The sequence below is a fragment of the Rhodnius prolixus genome, unplaced genomic scaffold (genome assembly GCF_049639745.1).
Source record: "Rhodnius prolixus isolate KJV_2025 unplaced genomic scaffold, Rpr scaffold_4, whole genome shotgun sequence".
NCBI lineage: Eukaryota > Metazoa > Arthropoda > Insecta > Hemiptera > Reduviidae > Rhodnius > Rhodnius prolixus.
In genome coordinates, this window is record NW_027411614.1 from 23836324 (window position 1) to 23858823 (window position 22500).

Here is a 22500-nt window from a genome sequence, read left to right on the forward strand (position 1 = left end):
ATGTTTACTGTTGGTCCTATTTTCTTTCTTGGTGATTGTCAAAAATTACGCTTTCATTGTGATATCGATTGGTCACAATGTTTTTTGTCATAACTTTTTTAATTAAAGTTTTCTTATTTTATTTCAAAATAAAAGCTTGTACTTTGTGAGTTGACTGGCTCTACTTCCACAATGGCACATGAAGTTAAGGTTTACTATTTAATAAAAAGACTTCGTTGTAAGTTTCAGTTTGTCAGTGAGTATGAGATTACTCGGTAAAAAAACTTTGTCATAGAAAGTTTAGCCTTCATACTTAAGCCTTTTCCACTTGCTCACAACTTTTTTTATATACCTGAATTAGGCTTACATAATAGTTTTTAACAAATAATTCTGAGTGTAGTGCTGCGAGGAGATGAAATGAATGAATTTTTTTTTTTTGGTGTCTTTTCGGAAGACATTAAATACAAGATTTAATAGTGTAATTTTTGTTGACAGAAAGATTTGCAACTTCCAAGAGGGTCAAATTTAAGGCCAAACATATATCTGAAAATAAATTGCAAAATAAACATTCGATATAACGCTTCTTAACGGTTACAGAAGTCTAGCCAAAAGAAGTTTATCTTGTTTACCGAAGATAAGTGGCATTTTAGCAACCACAAAAATATTAACAGAAGGAACTAATAATAATATTACTTGAAGATAGTTTTATCCTGGATATAATTGCAAAAGTTAAATCTACCAAGATTTGTTCTTTTTGATATTGATCTAAATATGTTTATAAAGCGTAGTGTCTAAAATCCTGGATAACTTTCTACCTATCAAGATATTCCGCATTGTTTAAGGAATTCTCTCCAAAAATGTTTAACGGAACCTGAGAATGTTCTGTATTTGTTGTAAACCATGTTAAGGATTTGTGGATATAGTAATTGATTTTCATTTTTTGTTTCATTTGTTTATTTTAATGATTTCATATAATATTGATTATAAAGAAAAATAATAATTCTTTTTCACTATTTAATCATTAACTTCACTATTATTATTAAGAGGAAGATAACAAATACAAAAATAAATGTAATGAAGAAGAATCAACCGTTTGTGAGAGTGCAGTAGCTTTATGAAATTCAATCAACAAAAATTCAATTTGAATATATACTTTTAAAACAATGTATTGAGTTTATTCCCAGAAAGGAAAAGATAAATCGGATATAAATTGCAGTTATGTAACCATTATGTGGTCAGTGTTTGTGGCTTCTTCTATTTTCAGCCCTGTCTACTAAAGTGAAATATCCCGTTGATAAAGTAGATTTTACATTGCCAGATCTATTTTTAGATTATTATCATTTTTTTTTTTTTAGAAGCATGTATTATTTTAATAAATTAGGTATTCATCTTTGGATGCCATTTTTTAGTACCTTCGGAATTTAAAGAAAATTGGTAAGTGAAAATGCTCGAAATTGTAGAAAGAGAAAGATTTGTTCATGCCAGTTGTTTATTTTTTCTTACATCTGTCTAGAAAATTTATTGCCACGCCAAAATGTAGATATTGAGTTTTAATCCCCAAAAAAAATACTTTTGGATTCACCTTGTTCAGAAAAAGTGGTTCCTCCAAAATAATATTTGTGTACTGAAAATAATATCACATTAAAAGAAAAATTGCCGGAGACCCAAACATTAAATTTCGTTTGGATTCCTCAGCTATTAAAATCCCTCTACTTCTAATGCGGTGGTAATTTAACTGAATAATTTTTTTTTACCTTTCTCTTAAGTGAAGAACTCTAAACTGTCTTGGATTTAGCCTTGGGTCTTTAGATACTTCGCTATTCCTCCAGGGCAAGAGGATTTCACACTTTTGTATATTTAGAAATGTATTATTTTAAATATAAATTTTTTTGTTGCAGTATCTAAATAAGGAATGGAGTGGTTGACAACAAATTCCCAAATGCATAACGCATTCGCGCCTTTAGGATCCCAAAGGGGCAAAAACTACGTTGTAAACGAAGAATGTCAAAGTAAGTATTCATCTTTAGTTCATCTGTTTTATGAATTATTAGTATGAGTTAATGGCTAAATGAAAACTTTAATGAACAACTTTGAAAGGAATTTCGATATTATTTGTAAATTAATAGAATTTTTGCTATTTTTTTTTTTTTTGCCTTCTTTACTTAGCTGTAAACAATTACATTAGAGAGATTTTGTCTGCCCTATTTTCTAAGGAGTATAACTATAAAAATTAATCCCAAGTGCTGTAAAATGTAGAAATTATTTAATTATACACTTTTCTTTAAGGCTTCTTGAATATTGGTCAATGGTAAGAAGATAAAAAATTCGTTTGTTTCTCAGGGCTAAAGAAATAAAACTATGTGAATGATTCAAATTATTTTTTTAAACCTTCATCATGACTTTTATTTCTTTTTAATTACAAAAATCACTAACATATTCATTACTTATGAACTTAGGCTAACGCAATATTTGTATCAACAATCTTTTTTTAATAAAGAAAAATCTTCTTTTTAGGAAATCGTCAGAACACTGTCCCAATCACCGCACAGTATTTTTCTTTTTTAAATCTATTTTGATAGATTTTTTTTTAATAGATAGACAAGAAACAAGAGGGAAGGCTAATGAAGACTTTTTCATTACTGTGTCAAGAAAAGCCAAATAAAAAATAAATAGTAAATCTTTGTACAAGTTTGAGATATCCTAGTCTTAGGTCTTCTGGGAGGTCGATGCTGCTTGATTCATGTAAAGCTCGCATATTTGCATAAAACATTTATTCTTTATAGCTGGATGATAAGGGCAACTGCTGAAATTTATCTGAAAAACAGGCAAACTGTTGTTCTTGACCAAAAACTACGCATTAATACTCTGCTCCCACAGTCTGTGAACAAACATTTCTACTTAGTAAAGCCAAAATATTAAAATTTGCTGTTTACAATGGTAAAGATTACATTCCTGTTAATGTTAATGATCAGAATATGATAGGTTATAAATTTAGTGAATTTCGGATCTTTTAAGCGAAAGGGATTTGGATTAACTATATTCCTCTCTCTGCACAAGAACCAAAGGCAGAGTATTCTTACATCAGCTTTTATTTTCAACAATTGGCGGTAAATTTAGAAGGAGAAAATATATACAGCTAAATAGTTTGTAATAAAATGTTAAATATTTAATTTCCGTTAAAGTTCATCAATTATGGCGTTTAGAGAAATTTTTAGTTACACTGTTTTTCTAAAAGCATTTTCCCTGTAATAAATACTGTTTCTTTAAAAGTTAAAAGTAAAAGTTACTTTAAAAGTTAAAAATATATTATTATTTTTTAAAGATAAGAGCTTAAATAATATACTTTTAAAGTGTGATAGAATTTATAATTTATATTTAAATTTCATACTTGAAGTTTATCACAATTTTATTGGACTCATGTTTCTAATTATTAAAATTATTATTTAGATACCCTGGAAGAAATTTTGAACAAACTCTCTTTAGAAGACAGAACGCTTCATACTTTTCGCAGAACTATTGGTTTCTCACAGGTTATAAAGAAGGTAAGTAAATATTTTTATTCTTAGAATGTTTTTATCATTTGACATTATTTATAAATTTTTTTTTATTTGACACCCGCGGGAACTTTCATTAAATTTGTCAGAGATAGTATAAATGAATAAAAATTATCATAAACAATGCGATGTTTTGGCCGGACTATCTTCAGCTTTATTTACAAATTGCACTGTTATTATAGGTGTATTAGATTGTTCATGAGTCAACTCTCAACTGTAATGAAAATCATAGTAATGTAAATGATAACTATGCGCATTCAGCAAACATAGAATCAGTTCTGGCATTAGGTTAAACTTGCAGAAGGCTCCATCTGTTAAAAATGAGACAGGTGAGAATGACGAAAGAAGATTGTTGAGTATGAATTGGACAAAAGAAGATGTTACGACCTTAGGGAAAACTCTGTCTACTGAAGGCCAGTAACTTCACTCCCAAGAGACTCAAAAGTGCCTTTTTAGCCGAAACAGTAATGTAGTGATAATACCGATGTGGCAGGAAATCCTAATGATCAGATTTGGGATTCCACTCATGACTCTAGGGAAGTTGAAGCGAAAGTAAAGTGGTCTGCCACTTTGGCTGTATTTGAGGAAGTATGGGGTATATGGATACATGTTGAGAAAAATTAAACAAATTTAAAATATTCTGAAATGCTACGCTTAAAGGACAGAAATCACCGCTGTCGAAACATCTATATTATGTTCTAATTATAGATATTCCAAGGCAAAAATCCAATGAGTTTCCTTTTACATATTAATTAATCCTCTTATATTTTTAATTTAATTTTGTGTGTTATTAAAATAATCTATACAAACAATAAGCCTTTACAAAACAAAACAAAAAATCCTCCCCTCTTTCTGACGTATTGCGTTATGTAACTGTTATCAATGAGTTACCACTACCATTTTAGCCCCATACTATCATGTTTCTGCCTTAATCCTAATTTAAATAACAATTTTTTCTTCAGATAATTTATTTACGTTAAATGAGCTGCGTTTGACGGGGTCTGGATGCTGCGGAAACTTAGGGCATATTTCCTTCCATCTACTACCTAATCCTCAAATCATATATAGTGATTAATTGTATTACACTACAACACCATCATCTTTATTTACACCGATGATACGGTTATCCTTTCCTCTTGAAATGATCCCGTCATAGCTACTCGCCACCTCCTAGCCGACCTTAACATCCTGGAACTCTGGTTGTGGAAGTGGTACGTAAATGCCAATCATCAAAAGACCAAGCTCGATGTTTTTAAACCGTAAACTTCTGATTAAATGAGCTATGCCTTTATTCGAATGATGAGACACAGAGAGGTTTTGGGAAGTGAAATCTAAGAATAACGTTGCCTAAACTCCAATCCGGGCAACAATAGTTATATTAATCACTACTTCCTAGTTGTCCAAGGCACTTTCTTTTCTTCTAGATTTCCTATCATTGAAGCAAACTTGTACCGCTTTTACAAACAATGTACAAGGCAGATATCCCACTTCATCCCAACACCATCATCTTTATTTACACCGATGATACGGTTATCCTTTCCTCTTGAAATGATCCCGTCATAGCTACTCGCCACCTCCTAGCCTACCTTAACATCCTGGAACTCTGGTTGTGGAAGTGGTACATAAATGCCAATCATCAAAAGACCAAGCTCGATGTTGTCCAACAGTAGTAGAGCAACAAGAGTTACTCTCCTGCGCGAATAGAAACGAATTTTCTAGCACAATTTTATAAACGAGTCAGATTGACTCAATAATGGTGGTCTCAAAAATAGGTAAATTTCTTTAACTCCACTCAAATTTTCTCTAATTTTGAAATAATATATTTGATAATACTAAATTATGTAAATTATGTTTATTTTGTTATTAGTGAGGAGTGAAAAAATCTAAAATAGCATTGCTTCCTTTCAGTTTATTAACTAGAATATTTCTTTTCTAGGATTTATTACCCTTATTAATTAATGTTAAGGAAGATAGAAAAATTATAGGGACAACAATTAGGTAATATTTTTATAATATTAAGAATTTATAAGAAATAATTTAGGTATAAATTTTTAAATGTCTAATTGATTTTATACTTGTTCAGAATACTGTCAAATCTTACAACACCAGTAGAATGTTTACTGCCTATCGATGTTATGTCCAAAACTGATGCTGGAAGAAATACAATTTTAGAATTAAGGTGGTTGCTGGAATCATGTAAGGAAACATTTCTTGATCCTCGCACTACTCGATGTGTTGTCAACCACATAAAGGAAGTTGTTTCTAAGGTGCATTACTCCAATTTTCTCTTTCACAATTACAAATTAATATGTTACTTAATGCAGTTTATTTATCCTAATATTTTTGCTTTAATGAAACCGTTTATTAGAAATTTATTTTTCCTTATAATAGTTTTTATTATATTTCTGTTGTATAGAGTGAAAATTGGACCAGTTCAGACGTTGAAACGCTTAATGATAGTCTAACTTTATTAAGAAATATACTGCACATACCTGTGACTAGACTTTCAACTTCAGGAGCAACTCATCAAAATCAAATTTTATGGAATTTATTTGCACAAAATATAGATAAAGTAAGAAAATTTATTTATTTTATTTTTTGATTGGGCATCATCCAACCCGTGCATTAAAAAGCTAATGGGGTAACAAAAAACATAAGAAACCGCTGAGTTTAACCTAAATCATTTTCTTGAAGTGATTCACCTAAATTAACGAATGCTGTTTGTTGATCATAAAGCGAACAATCTAAGTTGGCCTGTGGACAAACCTGCTTCTGCTAAAAGATCCTGAACAAGATCTTTTCACTTTCAAACAGACTCCGCAAAAAGATCCCCATCAAAAGCCTCATTGAGTTTTAATTAAATTGCAATTAAATGAAATCACTTAAATGAATAATGGGTTTAAGAGGAATCTAGAATAGAATTAGAAACGAGACGGGACCTACGCCTCATGGCACCGCAGCCACAAGAGGCTTATTGTGCCTTCTCCTTTTGGATCTAGTAGACGAAACTTCCCCTACTAAAGAGGTTGAAGACTTTCTATACTAGTCCTTTTTGCGCTACTATCTCCTTTGGTCTCAAAGGTTTTATAGCGCAACCGCTCGATTGCAACACAATCGAACAACAGGTGAGAGGCCGTCTCCTCCTTTTCCTGACACAATCTGCACAACGGTTTCGAGCTAATAAGCCCCACTTATGAAGATGCTTCCTGAACCTACCGTGCTCCGTGAATAGGCCTGTAATCAGGGTAACCTGATTTCTACCCAAACAAAGGGTCTCTTTGGCTATTTGCTTACACAGCTAAGGCATAATAGTCTTGCTGTGTTTAACCTCAGGACACATCACCCAGTACCTCGGGCTTAACCCCATACACTCCAGCCCCAGTCCCTCAATCCATCTTGGAGCCATCGGTAAACCCTAGCCATGCGATAATCGGCCCAGAATCGACCTGTTCCGTTATTTTCATATGGCTCTTTGATTGGTTCCTGAGCTGCCCCATACCTCTCATATCGCTAATTATGGGAATTAGCGTCACACCCAATCAGTAGTTGCTACCCTCTCTCCCTACATCGGTTGGTCAGATGCTGCATCTCCTGCAGGACTGTAGATCATATGGAAGATAGATCGAGGCCACGATAATCTCCCTGGCCTCCTTCTCCATACGTAGCTTCAACTTTAATGCGGTCTGGTCTCTGAAACAAAATTCCATTAGCAGTAAAGTCGTAACATCTTCCTACCAAAAATACATGTTCTGGGATTATCCAGGTTGCGATCATAAAAAATCTTACCTTTCACTTCGCTAAGTTCTGCAACCAGCCCTCGTACCAGCCAGGGTTCCTGGAAGAGGGCTATATCTTCATCATTAATGTATTTTATTAGAGCCGCAATCGCCCCCTACTGTGATGCAGATTAGGGGTCCATGATTTGCAGCACAAACTACCCTGAGTCTTACCACCTCGAGTCCTAGAAAAACCTCGAAGTTATTCCTCTTCAGATAACCCAGGGACTGTTCCGATATTAAGGGGTTGTCCCTTTGGGCTCGACTTTTCGATTGATAAACCTCCTTTTCGCTTTCTCCAAGCCCTCGTTTTGAACATGTAGCTTGTCCAGAATGACGGACGGAGAGGAATTTTTAAGAGCGCCCGGTACCCACATCTCAACCTTAGCCGCCCTCACTATCTCCCTGGCAGGACCTACCCTCAGTTTAGCCCCTCTCCCAACAAAGGCTCTGGAACCACCCTCTCCAACCATAGTCTTGCATCCTCTCTCTCGCAAATGAGAAAAAGAGAAAGTATCTCAGAAACTGAGGTCTAATGCCAACATCAAACCTTTCGCTGCAGATCTCCTCAACCAGTTTCTGCTGAAGAGTATCCGCTTGCTTCTCCATCAGAAGATCATTCGGGTAGGAGTCAAAAACGATGGCCATCTTGTGTGCAGAGAGAGCGCCCCTAAAGGAGCCCGACGGCACCCCTTCTGGGAGTTTCACCCTCTTGCTATCATGTGCCATCACCAACTCATACACCGAACTAGGTGCACAAACCTCCGACTTAGGCCTCTTAGGGGTCTTACTTGTTTTAGAAGAGAGAGTACTAACGATTCTTACTTCCTTCACAATGTCTGCCTCAGCCGAGGTGACCGGAGGAACCTCACCTTGCCAACCTGGTTGGTTCACAACACTGGAGGATCTCTACACACTCCTCCTTTCGCTCCAGTCTTTCTTGGAAAGCCACTCTCTACCAGCCTTAAGCTTGGACAGCTTCTTCCGCTGAGCGCCACTCGGCTTCCTTGGTGTAATGTGGATGCCCTTTAACTTTTGGGAGACTCCAGCGATAATCTCAATTATTCGGGCCTCCCTCCAGGAACACTCCCCTGTCTTACCATGTCCATCTTAGAGTCATTCACAATATCCCCTTTAGGTCCCGACCCAGCCTGTGAACCTTCCTTAGTAACCTGAGGAACACCACTGGCTGTTGATTTAGGATCCAATTCTTTAGATTTATTGATCTTCTTCATACTGTTCCCTGGAGAAGTGAGGAATAGACGGTTACCTGTGACAGACCCCCTATGCCACAAGAAGGCTACAATACAATGGGTTTAGCACGGTTACCCGGTATTTTACCGTTACGTTGCGTTACCGCACATATATTTTACTACCCTGTATGCATTCAGCCTCGACACGAGTTTCCATCTCGGCTTGGGTAGGGATCCGGGGGACAGGAAAGGGATAGACGGGATCGAAGGCTAGAGGGATAGAAGCAAGGATTGGCAGTGTGGGTCTACCACCGCCGTGCCCTATGGCCATTGTGTAAATGTATAAGAGTGTAACTGTGAGTGTTGATAATGTTGATGTTGTTAGGCTGGGACACTTGCAGGGACGCCAGAATCCCTGAGGAAGTGGCTAGTCCACTTCACCCTACGGGGAGGATCAATTTATATCAGGAAAGGAAAAGACAAGAAGGGAAAAAGAAGGATGGGATGAAAAGGGAAGCCAATGGGGAGACACACCGATCCGTCAGAGCCCCGTTAGCCGCAACAACAAAGCGCTGCATTACCAGTCCACACTACTAGGAAGTAGGGGTTGACTTGCCGCCTAGCCTTCAGAATCACATAATGTTTTCACCGGAGTCCTAACGACGTTGTGGACCAAGAGGAATCTAATAAAACTAGTTTCATAACCGAAGATTTTCGTATTTATTTGAAATGAAAGTCAATCTTGGAAGTATATTTGCTCTTCTGGAACAAATTTGTAAATAATTTATAAATTAGAACCATAAGTTATTAGAGAAGATACCGTCTTTAAATGTCTGCACAAATCCTGCCTCCAAACTCAGCAGATCTAGGCAGTCATCCTCTCAGAGGTTTTTATGTGATCATTCTCATAAAGATCTCCGTATCTAGCGAATATTATTATCCAGTGAGCCTTTGCATTAGTCTGTTTTTGTTTTTTGTTGTTTTTTATTTTATTTTATTTTGTTTTTTGTTTTTGTTTTGTATTTATTTATTTTATTTTTAAAGGAATCATTATGCCAAAATAGCAACTTAAATACTTGTTTTTAGGTTTTAATTGACCTTATGTCAGATCATTTAAAAGGAGAATGGAGATTGACTGTAGTACAATTAATAGCACTTTTGTATAAAGACCAACACGTACCAACTTTAGAAAAATTACTTCAACAATGGTTTGAAGCATCAGTACTGAGTGAAAGTTCAGAAGATAATGAAAGCAACACTTCACCACCGGTTAGTAGTAGAGTGTTTTATTTTTAATAGAACTAATTTAAATCAAAAAAATAATAAATTAACATTTGTGTGAATACACACTATTTTCTCTTACTACAATTTTAAATAAATTTTTTATAAAAATTGCAAATACAGACTAAATATTTATTGGGTGATATAAGATTCAGGTACAGTATTACACTGCCACTTCCACTTCCACTTTTGTGGAAGAGGATCAAAATTCGAAGGCACTCAAATCAAGATTTCAAAAAAATTGTAAATAATTGAGAGAAATCTTTATTTACTTTTGTATTTTTTTTCTTAAAGTGTTGAATAAAGCAATAGATTTGTGACGTTAATAGCTAATGATGGCGAACAAGAGAATGGAAGAACAGTGTAATGCAAGATTCTGAATTAGATAAATTAACTCCTGATGACGCAAACTTAAATTGACAAGCCAAATTAGAAAGCTAATTTCTAACATTGGGTTCGGATGGTTATGCTCAGATCAGTGCACAATCAAAGAACCTAATTAAATATTATTGGAATACTATAATTTCAATTGAAAATTTATTTAACTATAAAATCTAGGATATTATAATCGAAATTCAGTTTAAAGCCTCACTGGTAGAATGACCCATTCAAATTATTGTTCTGTTAAAAAACATGTTAAATTTGATGGCCGTGTTAGTAGATAACCTTATTCAACCATAATATGCCATTAGTCCAGTCAAATTAGGTAAAAAAAGAGGTAAATATCGGAAGGCAATAAGCTATAAACTCATATAAATATTTCTTTTGGCATTCTATAAGTTGGCTCAAAAGTCTCATAGAATCTCGTACTCACATCACCGGAAATCATTGGTCAAAGGTCACTAAAATCTTTTTTTTTTTTTTTGTAAATATCTTGTTTCCTTTGCTGTAAATGACATTTAAAGAAATTACAAAAGTTGTAGAGCGTAAAATTCTCTACCAATTTGGTTCTATGCAATTTTTAATACAATCAACAATTCTTGATATAAAGCACGAAGAGTGGGAGGCGTTTTGAATAATATAACATTAGGTCAAATGTGTAAATCACTACATAGTACGTTTTATAAAGTTACAAAAATATTATAATTATTAAGAAACCTTAGTTACTATCTAATAATAAGTAATATTTATAGATCCTATTCATAAATGAAATATCCGTTTAATAATATTTAGTAAAATTACATTAAAAACTAGCTGTTGCTCAGTCTGGTTAAATGGAACTATTCTGGACGATGCAAGAGCTAAGGCTACTTCATTTTGGGATGGAATTGCTGCCAGAATCAATCTAATTAGGAAGGTTTTACAGTTTTCCTGGCGTATCTTAGAAGAATATTTCTCCAATCCCACTATTGAAAGTTTGCATTATTTGATCGTAAATATACGTTTTTGCTCAAGCGTTAGCTTAGGAATATTTGATTGCACATATGACAAAAGATCACCCATGTTGTAATTTGTTTCACGGTGCAATTCTACAACTTTCGAAGATTTAAGATTTTGTACAAACGAACATTTCCATTTTTATTTATATACATAGATACATTAATTAGCTCGTAATTAAGGTTTCTTAATAATTATATTTTTTTTGTAACTTTAAAAAATTTACATGTACTGAATTACACAGTTAATCTAACGTTACTACACATACGGCTAAGCGCCTCTATGGCGTTAATATTTATTAAAATTATAGTACTATAGTTATTAAAACAATAGTATGGATTACCGAAAAATTGTTCATTTAGAAATGGTAAATTCTTGAATAATATCTGCAGAAATGTTTCGCCTACATTAATCTTAAAATAAACCTCATTCTGCACCCTACCCTTTATTATGTAAACAATAAAATTCAAACATTTTTACTAATATTATATTTATTATAGGAGCGAGGTTCTGGTGATTCTTCGTCTATGATTACCTCAGATCCAACTTCTGATTCTTCTGACAATAGTGGAACAGATAGAAATAATGAAACTGAGTTTAAAGGGCAAAAAACTGTACATAATTCCACTAAAAAAGTACAAAATGTTAGAAAACAGAGTTCAAAGCATGGAAATCAGCAAACAAAGAAGCAGGAACCATCTGATATCAAATCGCAAAAAGGAGATGGAGTATGATATTTTTTTTAATGGCAATTTGTATTATTTATTAAACATATTATTATTTTCTTTCAAAATTGAACAAAAGTTTTTGCATTATTACTTAGCAAATTGTTCTTTTCGCAAGTACATTTAGATAATTAATAATTCCAGGTGTCCAAAGGAAAAACAGAAGATAATAAAATGGAATGTGGCTCTTCGGAGAATTCAGACTGCGGTTATGGTACACAAGTTGAAAATCAAGAGTCCGTTTCATCTACTTCTAGTAATGACGGTCGCAATAGGTAATTATCTTATTAATAGTAGAAATTAGTTTTATACCTACTCTATTCCTAGTTATCTATTATTATTATTACTGTTTTTGCAGAGGTACAAAACCCATTCATCATAAGCCATCTAACAAAACTCATAAAAATAGGTACACCAACGGCAAACCTTCTTTAACACCTCAAGAAAAAGAAGAGTTGAAAAGAAAAAAATTAATCAGACGTTGCCGTACAAATGTGTAAGATTAACTGAGAATAAGATTTAATTGTCTTTGTTGATTATATAGTACAATGAATATTAATTTTTTTTCTTTATTGTTATAAAGGGTAAATATGAAAGCTCTTCTTCATCATACACCAACAGATGAAGATATTTCTCATCTTCTGAAAGAATTCACTGTTGATTTTCTCCTGAAAGGTTATGGGTCGTTAGTGTCAGATCTTAGAGAACAATTAATGTTTAATGTTCAGGCACAATCTTTTATTGATTCATCGCACTTCTTCTGGCTTATCACATATTTCTTAAAATTTGCAGTACTACTTGAATTAGACTTACAACATATAAGGTAATTTAGCTTTGTTAGCTTGGATTCCATTAAGAACTTTTTTATATACCTAAAAATAAAGTAGGTGTAATATTTCGTTCATTTAATTGTAATTTTAGTACTTATTGAAAAAAAGAACAATCTGGTTCAATATGGTTTTCAAAATCTAGGGACTTTTCATATCACTCTGTGCAACTAATAAGAAGTAGATGATGACGTATACGAAATGAGCTAGGGTATTCAAAATTGAAAGAGCGGATTCGGTCGATGTAACCGATAAATGGGACTGAATTATATTGGGTGCAGACTATTGTCTAGGAACTCCCTAAGAAGGCGTGAGAAAAAAAATATGTGTCTTTCATATATACGGATATCACAAATATTCCTAACTTAAGCATAATATTTCAATTTGAAAATATTTTTTGTTAATTTAATATGGCCATTTCAATCACACGACTTATTAATATTATAAAATCAAGATCTTTAACAATAACTCGTAGAAAAAGTTAAGGTTGTCTCCCAAAAATGTAAAATTTGAAATAATTGCAGAACAGAAATCTTTTTAGTGTTTTTAGAGTACTAAAGTAAATAGAAAAAAAAGAAAAAGTTAGAATCACAAAAGTAGAAACAATTTCATTTTTGCACAATTTAATTATCTGGGATTCTTTTGAAAAAAATTAATATAAATATTGTGCTTACATCGTTAAAGAAAATTAAGAAAATCCTTCCGTGTTTCTTTTATTTTGTTTTTGGTGGACAATCCATCCATATAAGAGACTGAACTCTGTTAAGTCCGGTTATTTCTGGAACCTTAGAACCCAACAGTGTCCTTCCTAATTATTGATACAGGTTGATTTTGTACTTTTTTGTGGATTCGATTTAGTATTTGTTACTTCAAAGATAAATCCTTCAAGGAAATATTTCCCTTTATGATAAATGAAACATTGAATAAATCTGCGAAAGACATATGTTGGTAATGTTGTGAGACTTTTTAAAGCGTGTATCTAATTTCTTCTTTCAAGATTTACTAAATTCCTTTTTTTGTTTTACAGTTCAGTTCTGACGTTTGATGTAGTTTCATTTATAACATATGAAGGTGTTGCTTTATGTGAACAATTTGAACTATCTAAACTCCAATCTGAATTTGACATGACCCCTTGCTTGAGAAAAATACATTTGGTATGTTTAAAATTTTTGAATATAATAGTATAATTTCTCAATTTAAAAAAATGTATTGCTTTAAAACTTTTTTTAAAGGTTGTTACAGCTATAAGAGAACTAGTACAAACAATAAATGCTTACAAGAAAATCAAACATCTGAATAAAGAAGATAAAGCAAACCTTTCAAAGATTCAAAGTAAGAAAATATTAGTATAACATAATTAAACTTTCGAACTGCATTTGATTTATAAGTTAATTGACAAATTGAATAAATTTTAATCATCTTCTGATTAAAACAAATTAAATAATATTTTTTTAAATACAAACTTGCTCTCTGAATTGGAATTCTCCTAACATTAAGAAAACATTCTTTCTTTTTTAAATGTTTCAGGACAGATGAGTGCAACCGAAGATCTCAGATGTTTGTTTGTATTATTGCTTAGACAGTTCAACCCTAATATTCACAGCAAACAATATCTACAGGATGTTATCGTCACAAACCATTTATTGCTATCATTTATTGAAAGCTGTCACTCACCGAACACAGCGGCTCTCCTACAAACCCACATGCAACAGTTAATAGACTCTTATAACTAATAATTTGTGACTCGCTTCTCTTAATATTATTTCTATAAACAAAACAAAAAAATTATTATATTTTTAGTTTAAGGAGATTATATTAAAAATTTCTGCTCTTAGTGTTAGTGTTAAAAAGGTCTTGAACTGATAAAAACTCTCTTTTTTCTTTCAATTATAATAAAACAGATTTGTTGCTGTTGATATGATGACGCAATACGGTATCCTTTTGGAAGGGTTTGAAGAGAATGGTCAATATGTGAATGATTGTATATTTACGATGATGCATCATGTTGCTGGAGATTTAGAGCATGTATCAGCTTTGTTCCAACCAAATATTTTGAAAATATTTAGCAGGATATGGGAAACAGATTTTGAATTGTGTGACGTAAGTGTAAAAAAAAAAAAAAAAAAATTATAAGCGTATTAATGATAGATTATTACATTTAAAAAGAACTTAATTAATTTTGTAGGATTGGATAGATCTGGTAGAGTATGTGATACATAAGTTCATTAATATTCCACGAGGATTACCACTCTTATCTGAAAAGCAAGATTCTATTGATAATCGCGGTCCAGTAACACATGCACATGGGTAAATTATTTATAATGCTTTAAAATAATGCTAAATTATTAAAGTTGCTTCGCCTGTCTACGGCCAATGCTATTGACGCCATCAGTCTTGTACTTGAAGATAATTTTTTCAAAATCTAGCTTAGATTATAACTTCTACCTTTTTCTTTAGAATTTTGATTAATTTTTCTTATCCCCTAGGATTATTAAAAATAAATAAATAAATAGTTCAATAATGGTAAATTCAAAAGGGTGAATAAAGGTAATAGTTGCCAAATTTTATTTTATTAAAACTTATCAGAGATCATTTCTTATATTGTTCGTATTTTACTAAAGTGTTGCCTTAAAAATCTTTTGTGGTTTTATTAAAAACTCATAATGAGTAACATTACTCGTAAACTTTTTTTTTGTCATAAAGTAATTTTTCATCTACTGTTCTAAAATGAGAGAACATTGTCCGCACGCTCTGGCACTGAGAAAGTTTACCACGAATTGATGCGCCACAAATAAAGAATAATAACAATAATAATAATAAATACTAAAAGTGTTATTCTATTCACTCGCTGATGGCGATGGCTTCCGCAACTAATCAGTACGTTAGTTCTAAGGTGATTTAATATATTAATTTATTTCTATTTGCGCAAGTAGCTGGAGTCAGGAAGACTGTGACAACCTCTATTGGTACTATGTCCAGAGTGCTAATAACAGTGATCCTGTGGGCGATGTTGTTAATTTATATTCTAAAAATGGAGTGACTAATAAAACTAGGATTGGAGTAAGTAAACAACCATTGATTTTTTAGAAATAACATTCATGCAAACACAATATTTCTGAAACAAGAAAAATATTGCCGAAAAATTTAATATAATATGTTGAACTAAAAGTTAGCAATTTTCCTTAAGGTAATAGAACAATTGCTGAAGCAGGATGTGATTACTGGAAACCAGTATAACGATTTAATGAAGAAAGAACCTTTGTCGGTTAGTGCTAGATTCTTCAAGTTATTATTTTAAATTCAAATAGTTTAATAATAGTAGTAATTATTTTTATTTTTCGATAGGTGACTTCTATTCAGCCTACTCAACATGCTGAACATTCAACTCAAAGCAAGGACGAAGTGGAAATTTTAAGAGGTATTTTTCTCCTATATTAATCTTAATTTTTTAAATACATTTTTGTAGCAGTTAAAAAATCAGTCATTCCCTCTGGTCGAATAACTAACTATTTAAAGTTATGTCTCTGGAATTACTTATTCCCGCTTTACGGAATTCAGCTTTATAGACGTTTTCCATCTGTAGTGCAGAAGCTGCAGCTTGCTTGTCATATCAGTTTTTGTATTAGCCAAATATACACCACCTCTCAGCTTCTCTTCCAACTTGAATTCTGTTCGTAACAATCAGAATCGCATAATATTGACTAATGATGCAAGCTTCTGGTCTATTTTTCAAATTCAAAAGCTTTGAAAGGCACGACGTTTAGAGCAAATGGGAACTTGTTATTGAACAGTTCCTTAATATTTGCCCCTTAATATTGGCATTTTCCAATGTTCTTAGATGAGGAAATGCTATTGTCTTCAAACCAAATATTTGACGATAGTAGAGCTTTTTCATGTTGGTGATATTAAATTTAAATGCAACCGACACTCCAGATTTTTCTGTATTTACGTATTTTTTGAAATTCACTTCTTCAAGAGCATAACTCCTGCAAAAAAAAATAAGTAAAAAATAAAAATAAAAAAGTAAGTGCGATCATAAATGACATGAAAGTGATCTTCATCCAGCGGTGGTTCTTTGAATACTACAGTCACTGCCGGAAAAGTAAGGAATATTTGTCTCGTTTACCGGAAAGATTTCTGCTTTAGTGTTTTAATAAATAAGCCAGACGTGAATTATGCACAAAGAGTAGCCCAAATTTGAAATTACGATTCCCAAATTAATAGAAAAATAAGGAATTCTCGTCTAGTTAGCCGGAAAGATAGAGATTTCTGCTTCAGAGTATTAATAATTCAGACAGAGGTCGAATGTATACACATGTTGAGCTTAAAAAATATATAAATTATTTTTAGATCATCTAATAAAAGATGGAAAAATAAACTTTATAACATGGATACAAAAAGTTTTACTGGAAACTTGTAATGCAAAACTTAATATAAAGAAGAATCGAAATGAATGCCTGACAGAACCACTTCCGTATTATTGCGCCCGTAAGTACATAATAATTGAAGTAACTTTATATTTATAGTTATTCTAAGATTCATAGGTGGAAATAAAGTAAGTTCGCATGATTTATTTTACACATAAAACAATAAATGATATATTATTGACGAAGACATGAATTAAATTTCACAATTAATTTTACATTTTTTATTTTTGTCAACAATTTTTATTGATTCAAAAATAGAAAACGTATGTAATCTCTTTATAGTCCAGAATAAGACTAAATATTTTTGGAAAAAAAAATCGTCTAATAGATTATTATTGTTGACTGTCCAACTGTAAGCATCACTTTGTTGTAGACTTGCATTAAGTAGAGTTCTGTGAATGATTTCTTAATGTTTGGCTGAAGTAAAAAAATATATATATATTTCGCCTCTCTAATCAAAATTTTGCTTACTTATTAAAAAGCTAGGAGGGAAAAAAATTCGAAGTATTTTTAATTGGAAATATTTCCAATACTTAATGATTGATTAAAGGGAGGATTGGTTATCAGGATCTCTGAGTATTGTATGTTAATGATATAATCAAAATAATTCTTAGACAAATACCAAAGTAATGTTTAGATTTTTAAACCTGAATTTTGTTACTTTAATTTTGCTCACTTTTATGGTAATATTTCTCGTCTATGGAGATTCTCTAGTTTGCTAAAATAATATAGAAAATAAATCGCTTGTTCACTAACACATTTAACAATATAAAGGTCAAAAAGTGGCTATGAATTTGCATTTTATCTTAAATCAAGCTTGTGGTGTTGAAAATGCCAACTTTCGCAGTAGTGATTTTTATTTTACTAGAAATGGGTCATGCAGAGTTGTACCAACTTCGTATGTAATTCCTGAATTATAAGATTGTAAGGTCATACATTAATATTAGTAACTGGCTGACCAATAGATCACTGAAATGCTGATTTTCTAACGGTTTTCAACTAGGATCTGAGAACCGTATTTGCAGTTCATATTTCTGTCAAAAAAAAACATGGAAATTTCTAACATACTAGATGTACTCAAGTGCATTTCTATATTGCAGACAAATAATTATAGGTTCTCATTATTGATTGAAAGTTTGGTAAGGCCCGCAGGGCTGATAATACTTATCTTTGATTTCAAGTGTGATTCTTATCACACATATCTTTTTCTTTATTTTTATTTATTACGCTATAAATCATTTGAAGATACTTTTCTTTTAAATCTAGTTAGTTCATTACTTTCACTCATGGGTGAGAGGGGCTAAGTGGGTTACATGCCTTTCTGGGGCTTCAATAAGAATTAATCTTTAAAAAAAGAAATTTATAATAATTAAATTTAGAAAATATTTGAAGAAAACCCCCGTTGATCAGCCTATTTAATTAAAAATTTGTTAAATATCTCCGTTGGAGATAACAAAATAATTTAATATATATTTGTTAGATATTTTCCTAATAGAAAAAAGTTTATCAAATTGATGGCAATATTTCTATTCCTATTAAATCTTAGAAATAGGTTATTGTACTATATGCCCATGTGGGAACTCGAAGGTTTCTCTCTAGAGGCTTTTATCGCTTTCTAAATGATAAATCAACTTCTGATGGTGGATGAAAATAGAAACGGTCAGATGTAGAGATCAGTCGGACATTTTGGCTTTTCTTTCCATTCTTTTATCATCTAAAATTTAATAATCTACTCTTGGTTACATGAAAACTAACGATCTATTTTTGTAATATTTCAATATTATTTTTAAGGGCGTGGAAATTCATGACCTTCACATATAAAAACAATCAGCATTTAAAATGCGTTTGTTTTTTTTTTTAAATAAAAAGTGTATTTTACAATTTTATCATCAATAAAAGCTGGCAATTAGTCAGTCAATTACAATATTTTCTTTGATTAACAAAAACAAAAAAAAAATCACTTAGAATTCGGAAGTTTGGTAGAAATAACTAAAATTAAATTTGTGCTTAAAATGTTATTATTTATGAGATGTCTGTATTTTTTCATTTATTTTACGAAGTTATGTTTTAAGACAGAAATAATGAAGAAAGAATATTACACCCAGCTAGCCTACATTCCTCTCACCTTCAAGGCGGAGATTACCTTTCCTTGTGGGATCCAGGAATCATTCGTCAGCTAAGAATTTTGTGGAACGAGATTCAGTGATTTCGAAAGAAAATTCGGTAAAATTAGACTATTCTCCCAACTTCCCAACTTCTTTTCCAATTCTGAAATCGCGGACTTATATCTAGCATAATTTATTCTTCAAATGCAGATTTTACATGCTGTTACTATCTAATCTAAGTGGCATAATCTCAGTGATTGTGTCAATCTCCATGACTTTTTATCTGTATTCACAGAATTACATATTTTTGTACATCTATTATTTCGTGGTATATCTAAATTTTGTAAAAAATCAGACGATGATTTTTTATTGGTAATTTTTCTCCTATTCTTCTTCGACAAATTTGTTTTGATTGTGTGAATTTTTCAAGAATGTATTTATCTAAATATGGATTTCCTGGATAATATAAAAAAAGGTTATAGCAATTATAGTAGAGGTTTGAACGAAGCAGCTCTGAGAAGAAGCCCAAAAAAGACCCTCTGGGAGTCTAATCAAATTACGCAACATACATTTAATCGAAAATTTTGCTTGCTTCGGAGTGGTACTCCATGCATCGAAAGTATAAAAACAAACTTTTGTCACAAAAAAAAAAAAAAAAATAAATAAATAAAATAAAAAAATAATGGAAACACTTTAAGATGTCCTTCTCTTAGTCCAATCTTGTTGGTGTCATCAGACCAGTACATTCTTGACAGCACTTTGGGATTCAGAAAAAAGGCTGCTTTTCCAACCTTCTCAAAATCATTATGTCAGTGTATCCTAATTAAAGATTTACTTACTTGTGGCGATCAATGCCATGTTTGCTCAAAAAGTGACAAGTCACAAGGGGGTAGCATGTTTTTGTTTGGTCATTGCCCAAGAATATTTGTTAAGCTTTAATTCTCCTTGCCGTAATAAGGATACACTTATAAGAAAGATTAATATGCAGAGATTTTTAAAATGCAGAGCGACTGTCTGGCATCACGCAATCGCCAAACAGCACGCTACTACTCCACTAACGTTCCATCGCCTAATTGCCCCCTAACATCTGAAACAAAGTACGGACGATTCAAAAGGTATAAATTATGGGAGATAATTAATTCATTTCGATGAGGAGGCAACACCACAATGCAGAACGAGTTTTCGAAATTCTTGAAGGTGGTTCCATAGCAAAGTAATTCCATGGAGGTCCAAAAAAAAAAAAATTTTAATTTTTCCTTATAAAGGAGTCATTGAGGGTTCCTTTAATAAATGCCACATCGTTACAAGAAGCGGTTCAACCCCCTCGTGGAAATAAATAAACGATACATTACTTGAAAATGTTTCTAGATTTAATACATTTAGCATTTTTACCCTGAGATTCGCAGTAAGAAAAAGACGTTTAACAACAATGTATATCTAACGATATTTTTTTTTTATGCTCTCTTGAATTATTTCATGTTTCATTTTTATCAAGTTTTTTTTCCAGTTTGAAGAACGTCTTAACATCCATTCATCACACGGTATCAACAGATCTCTTCAAGTTGGAGGAACAGTGTTGAGGATTCTTTGAATGCTATCTAAAGAGGCTTATTTTGGAAATTGATCTAAATGACCAATTAACACTAATTTTAATCCAATTTATCTAGACTAGAACAAATGCATAAATTTACATTTCGGATGATTAGTGGACATTTTCAATTAAAAATCTTTTATTAATACACGATCAAGACTGAAAGCGTTCTTAGCGGTAAGTTTATTCTCAAAAAGCGGGAGGCGGACATCAAAGTTAATGAACAAATAATAGTAACTGTAAGGAAAAATTCAATTTGAACACGTTTTTTAGTAATTACCAATGGATTCATTCCTTGACCTAGTTATTAATATACAATACTTGTTTATGTAGCAAGATTATTTTTATCTAACTTATTTTTCCTTAGAATATTTATTAAAGTATACATTTTTGCATTAAACCGAGCAGAGAGAGGTGAATGGGGAATACTACTACCTTGGAAATTTGTGGACATAATGAATTATAAAAGTTAACAAATAAGTTTTAAAAACAAAGACACAAAAAAATAAAAAATAGTTCTACTTACATTTAGCAAACGAGAGACATTTACACCTTTCATTTAACAAAGCAGCCATTAAGTAGAAACAGAATTAAAAGAAAAAAAAATACCTCGTTGTGCTTCGTTGTAGGTGAGATTGGAGGAGTGCTGAGTAGGATACGTATACGTTTATTTTTATTATTGGAATAATCACTTCGGTCTTATTGGGTTGCTTACATTAATTGGACGGGTTGGAACGAAGAGAAAAAGGAGACAGAAAATCATATTTACAAAAATTATAATAAGTATAAGCATAATGTAATTAATTGTAAAATGAATTACATTGCAATGTATTTAATAGTGCGAGCCTTTCCAAGAACCTATTCGTTAAGCGGTGTGAATGTGTTAATAAAAAAGGTCAATAGAAATAAATGTTTTTCTTATTATGGATAACCTGGGGCCGACACCAAATAAGAATCACACAAAATAACAAAAAAAATGTTGGGTACACATAGTTTTTGGGAAAATTTAAATTTTAATAATAACAGTTACACTTACATAAAATAGAATCCTGGGCAAAGAAGTGGCGGATTAAAATGTACCCACAGAAATGCCAGCATGCCACGTTTACTCTCCGGCGGGGCTCCTGTCCACCTGTCCTCTTCAACAGCAATCCTCTTCCTTATACAGATCTGGTGCGCTACCTTGGGCTCTACATAGACAAGCGGCTCACTTGGAACCCACACACTAGACTTAAAAGATAAGCAATGACAAAACGTGCGAAACTACTTTACACACTTCTTGGACGACGCTCCAAATTACCCATTGAACTCAGACGATTAATGTACGTTACTATTCTCAAACCTATGTGGACTAACGGACTAGAGCTGTGGGGTTCAGCCAAACCTACAAACATACGGACTGAACAGACATTTCAACCAAAACTACTTCGACAGATAGCTGACGCTCCTTTCTACGTGACTAACCTCACTCTTCACAACGACCTCAACATCCCCTTCATACACCAATTAGCCAACACTAAATATCAAAAATTACATACTGTTCTCTCCACTTGCTCTAATCCTCTAGTACAGGTCTCTCGCCTCCTCTGACATTCCTGACAATCCTCCTCGCCGACTGAATCGCCAGTGGCCCCGCGACTTCCTCGCAGTCTGAAGCCCTTAAAA

General features: G+C 32.4%; 1 protein-coding gene across 7 annotated transcripts in view; it reads left to right on the forward strand.

Annotated features, from left to right (window-relative positions):
- tim (timeless) overlaps positions 1–22500 on the forward strand; it is a 38513-nt gene that overhangs the window by 14315 nt on the left and 1698 nt on the right. Inside the window, exons 2-22 of one of the 7 annotated variants that reach the window (XM_074130981.1) lie at positions 1878–1988; positions 3427–3521; positions 5470–5531; positions 5617–5800; positions 5950–6105; positions 9589–9771; positions 11661–11888; positions 12030–12160; positions 12244–12381; positions 12469–12708; positions 13740–13866; positions 13945–14044; positions 14240–14423; positions 14614–14812; positions 14898–15019; positions 15643–15772; positions 15900–15977; positions 16058–16130; positions 17063–17200; positions 19212–19362; positions 20752–22344. In XM_074130981.1, coding sequence (XP_073987082.1) covers positions 1892–1988; positions 3427–3521; positions 5470–5531; positions 5617–5800; positions 5950–6105; positions 9589–9771; positions 11661–11888; positions 12030–12160; positions 12244–12381; positions 12469–12708; positions 13740–13866; positions 13945–14044; positions 14240–14423; positions 14614–14812; positions 14898–15019; positions 15643–15772; positions 15900–15977; positions 16058–16130; positions 17063–17200; positions 19212–19345 — 2799 coding nt within the window. In that variant the 5' untranslated portion in view covers positions 1878–1891 and the 3' untranslated portion in view covers positions 19346–19362; positions 20752–22344. Of the gene's footprint in view, positions 1–1877; positions 1989–3426; positions 3522–5469; positions 5532–5616; positions 5801–5949; positions 6106–9588; positions 9772–11660; positions 11889–12029; positions 12161–12243; positions 12382–12468; positions 12709–13739; positions 13867–13944; positions 14045–14239; positions 14424–14613; positions 14813–14897; positions 15020–15642; positions 15773–15899; positions 15978–16057; positions 16131–17062; positions 17201–19211; positions 22345–22500 lie in introns of those variants that run through there. The other 6 variants (XM_074130983.1, XM_074130980.1, XM_074130982.1 and 3 more) reach the window with 6 other exon arrangements.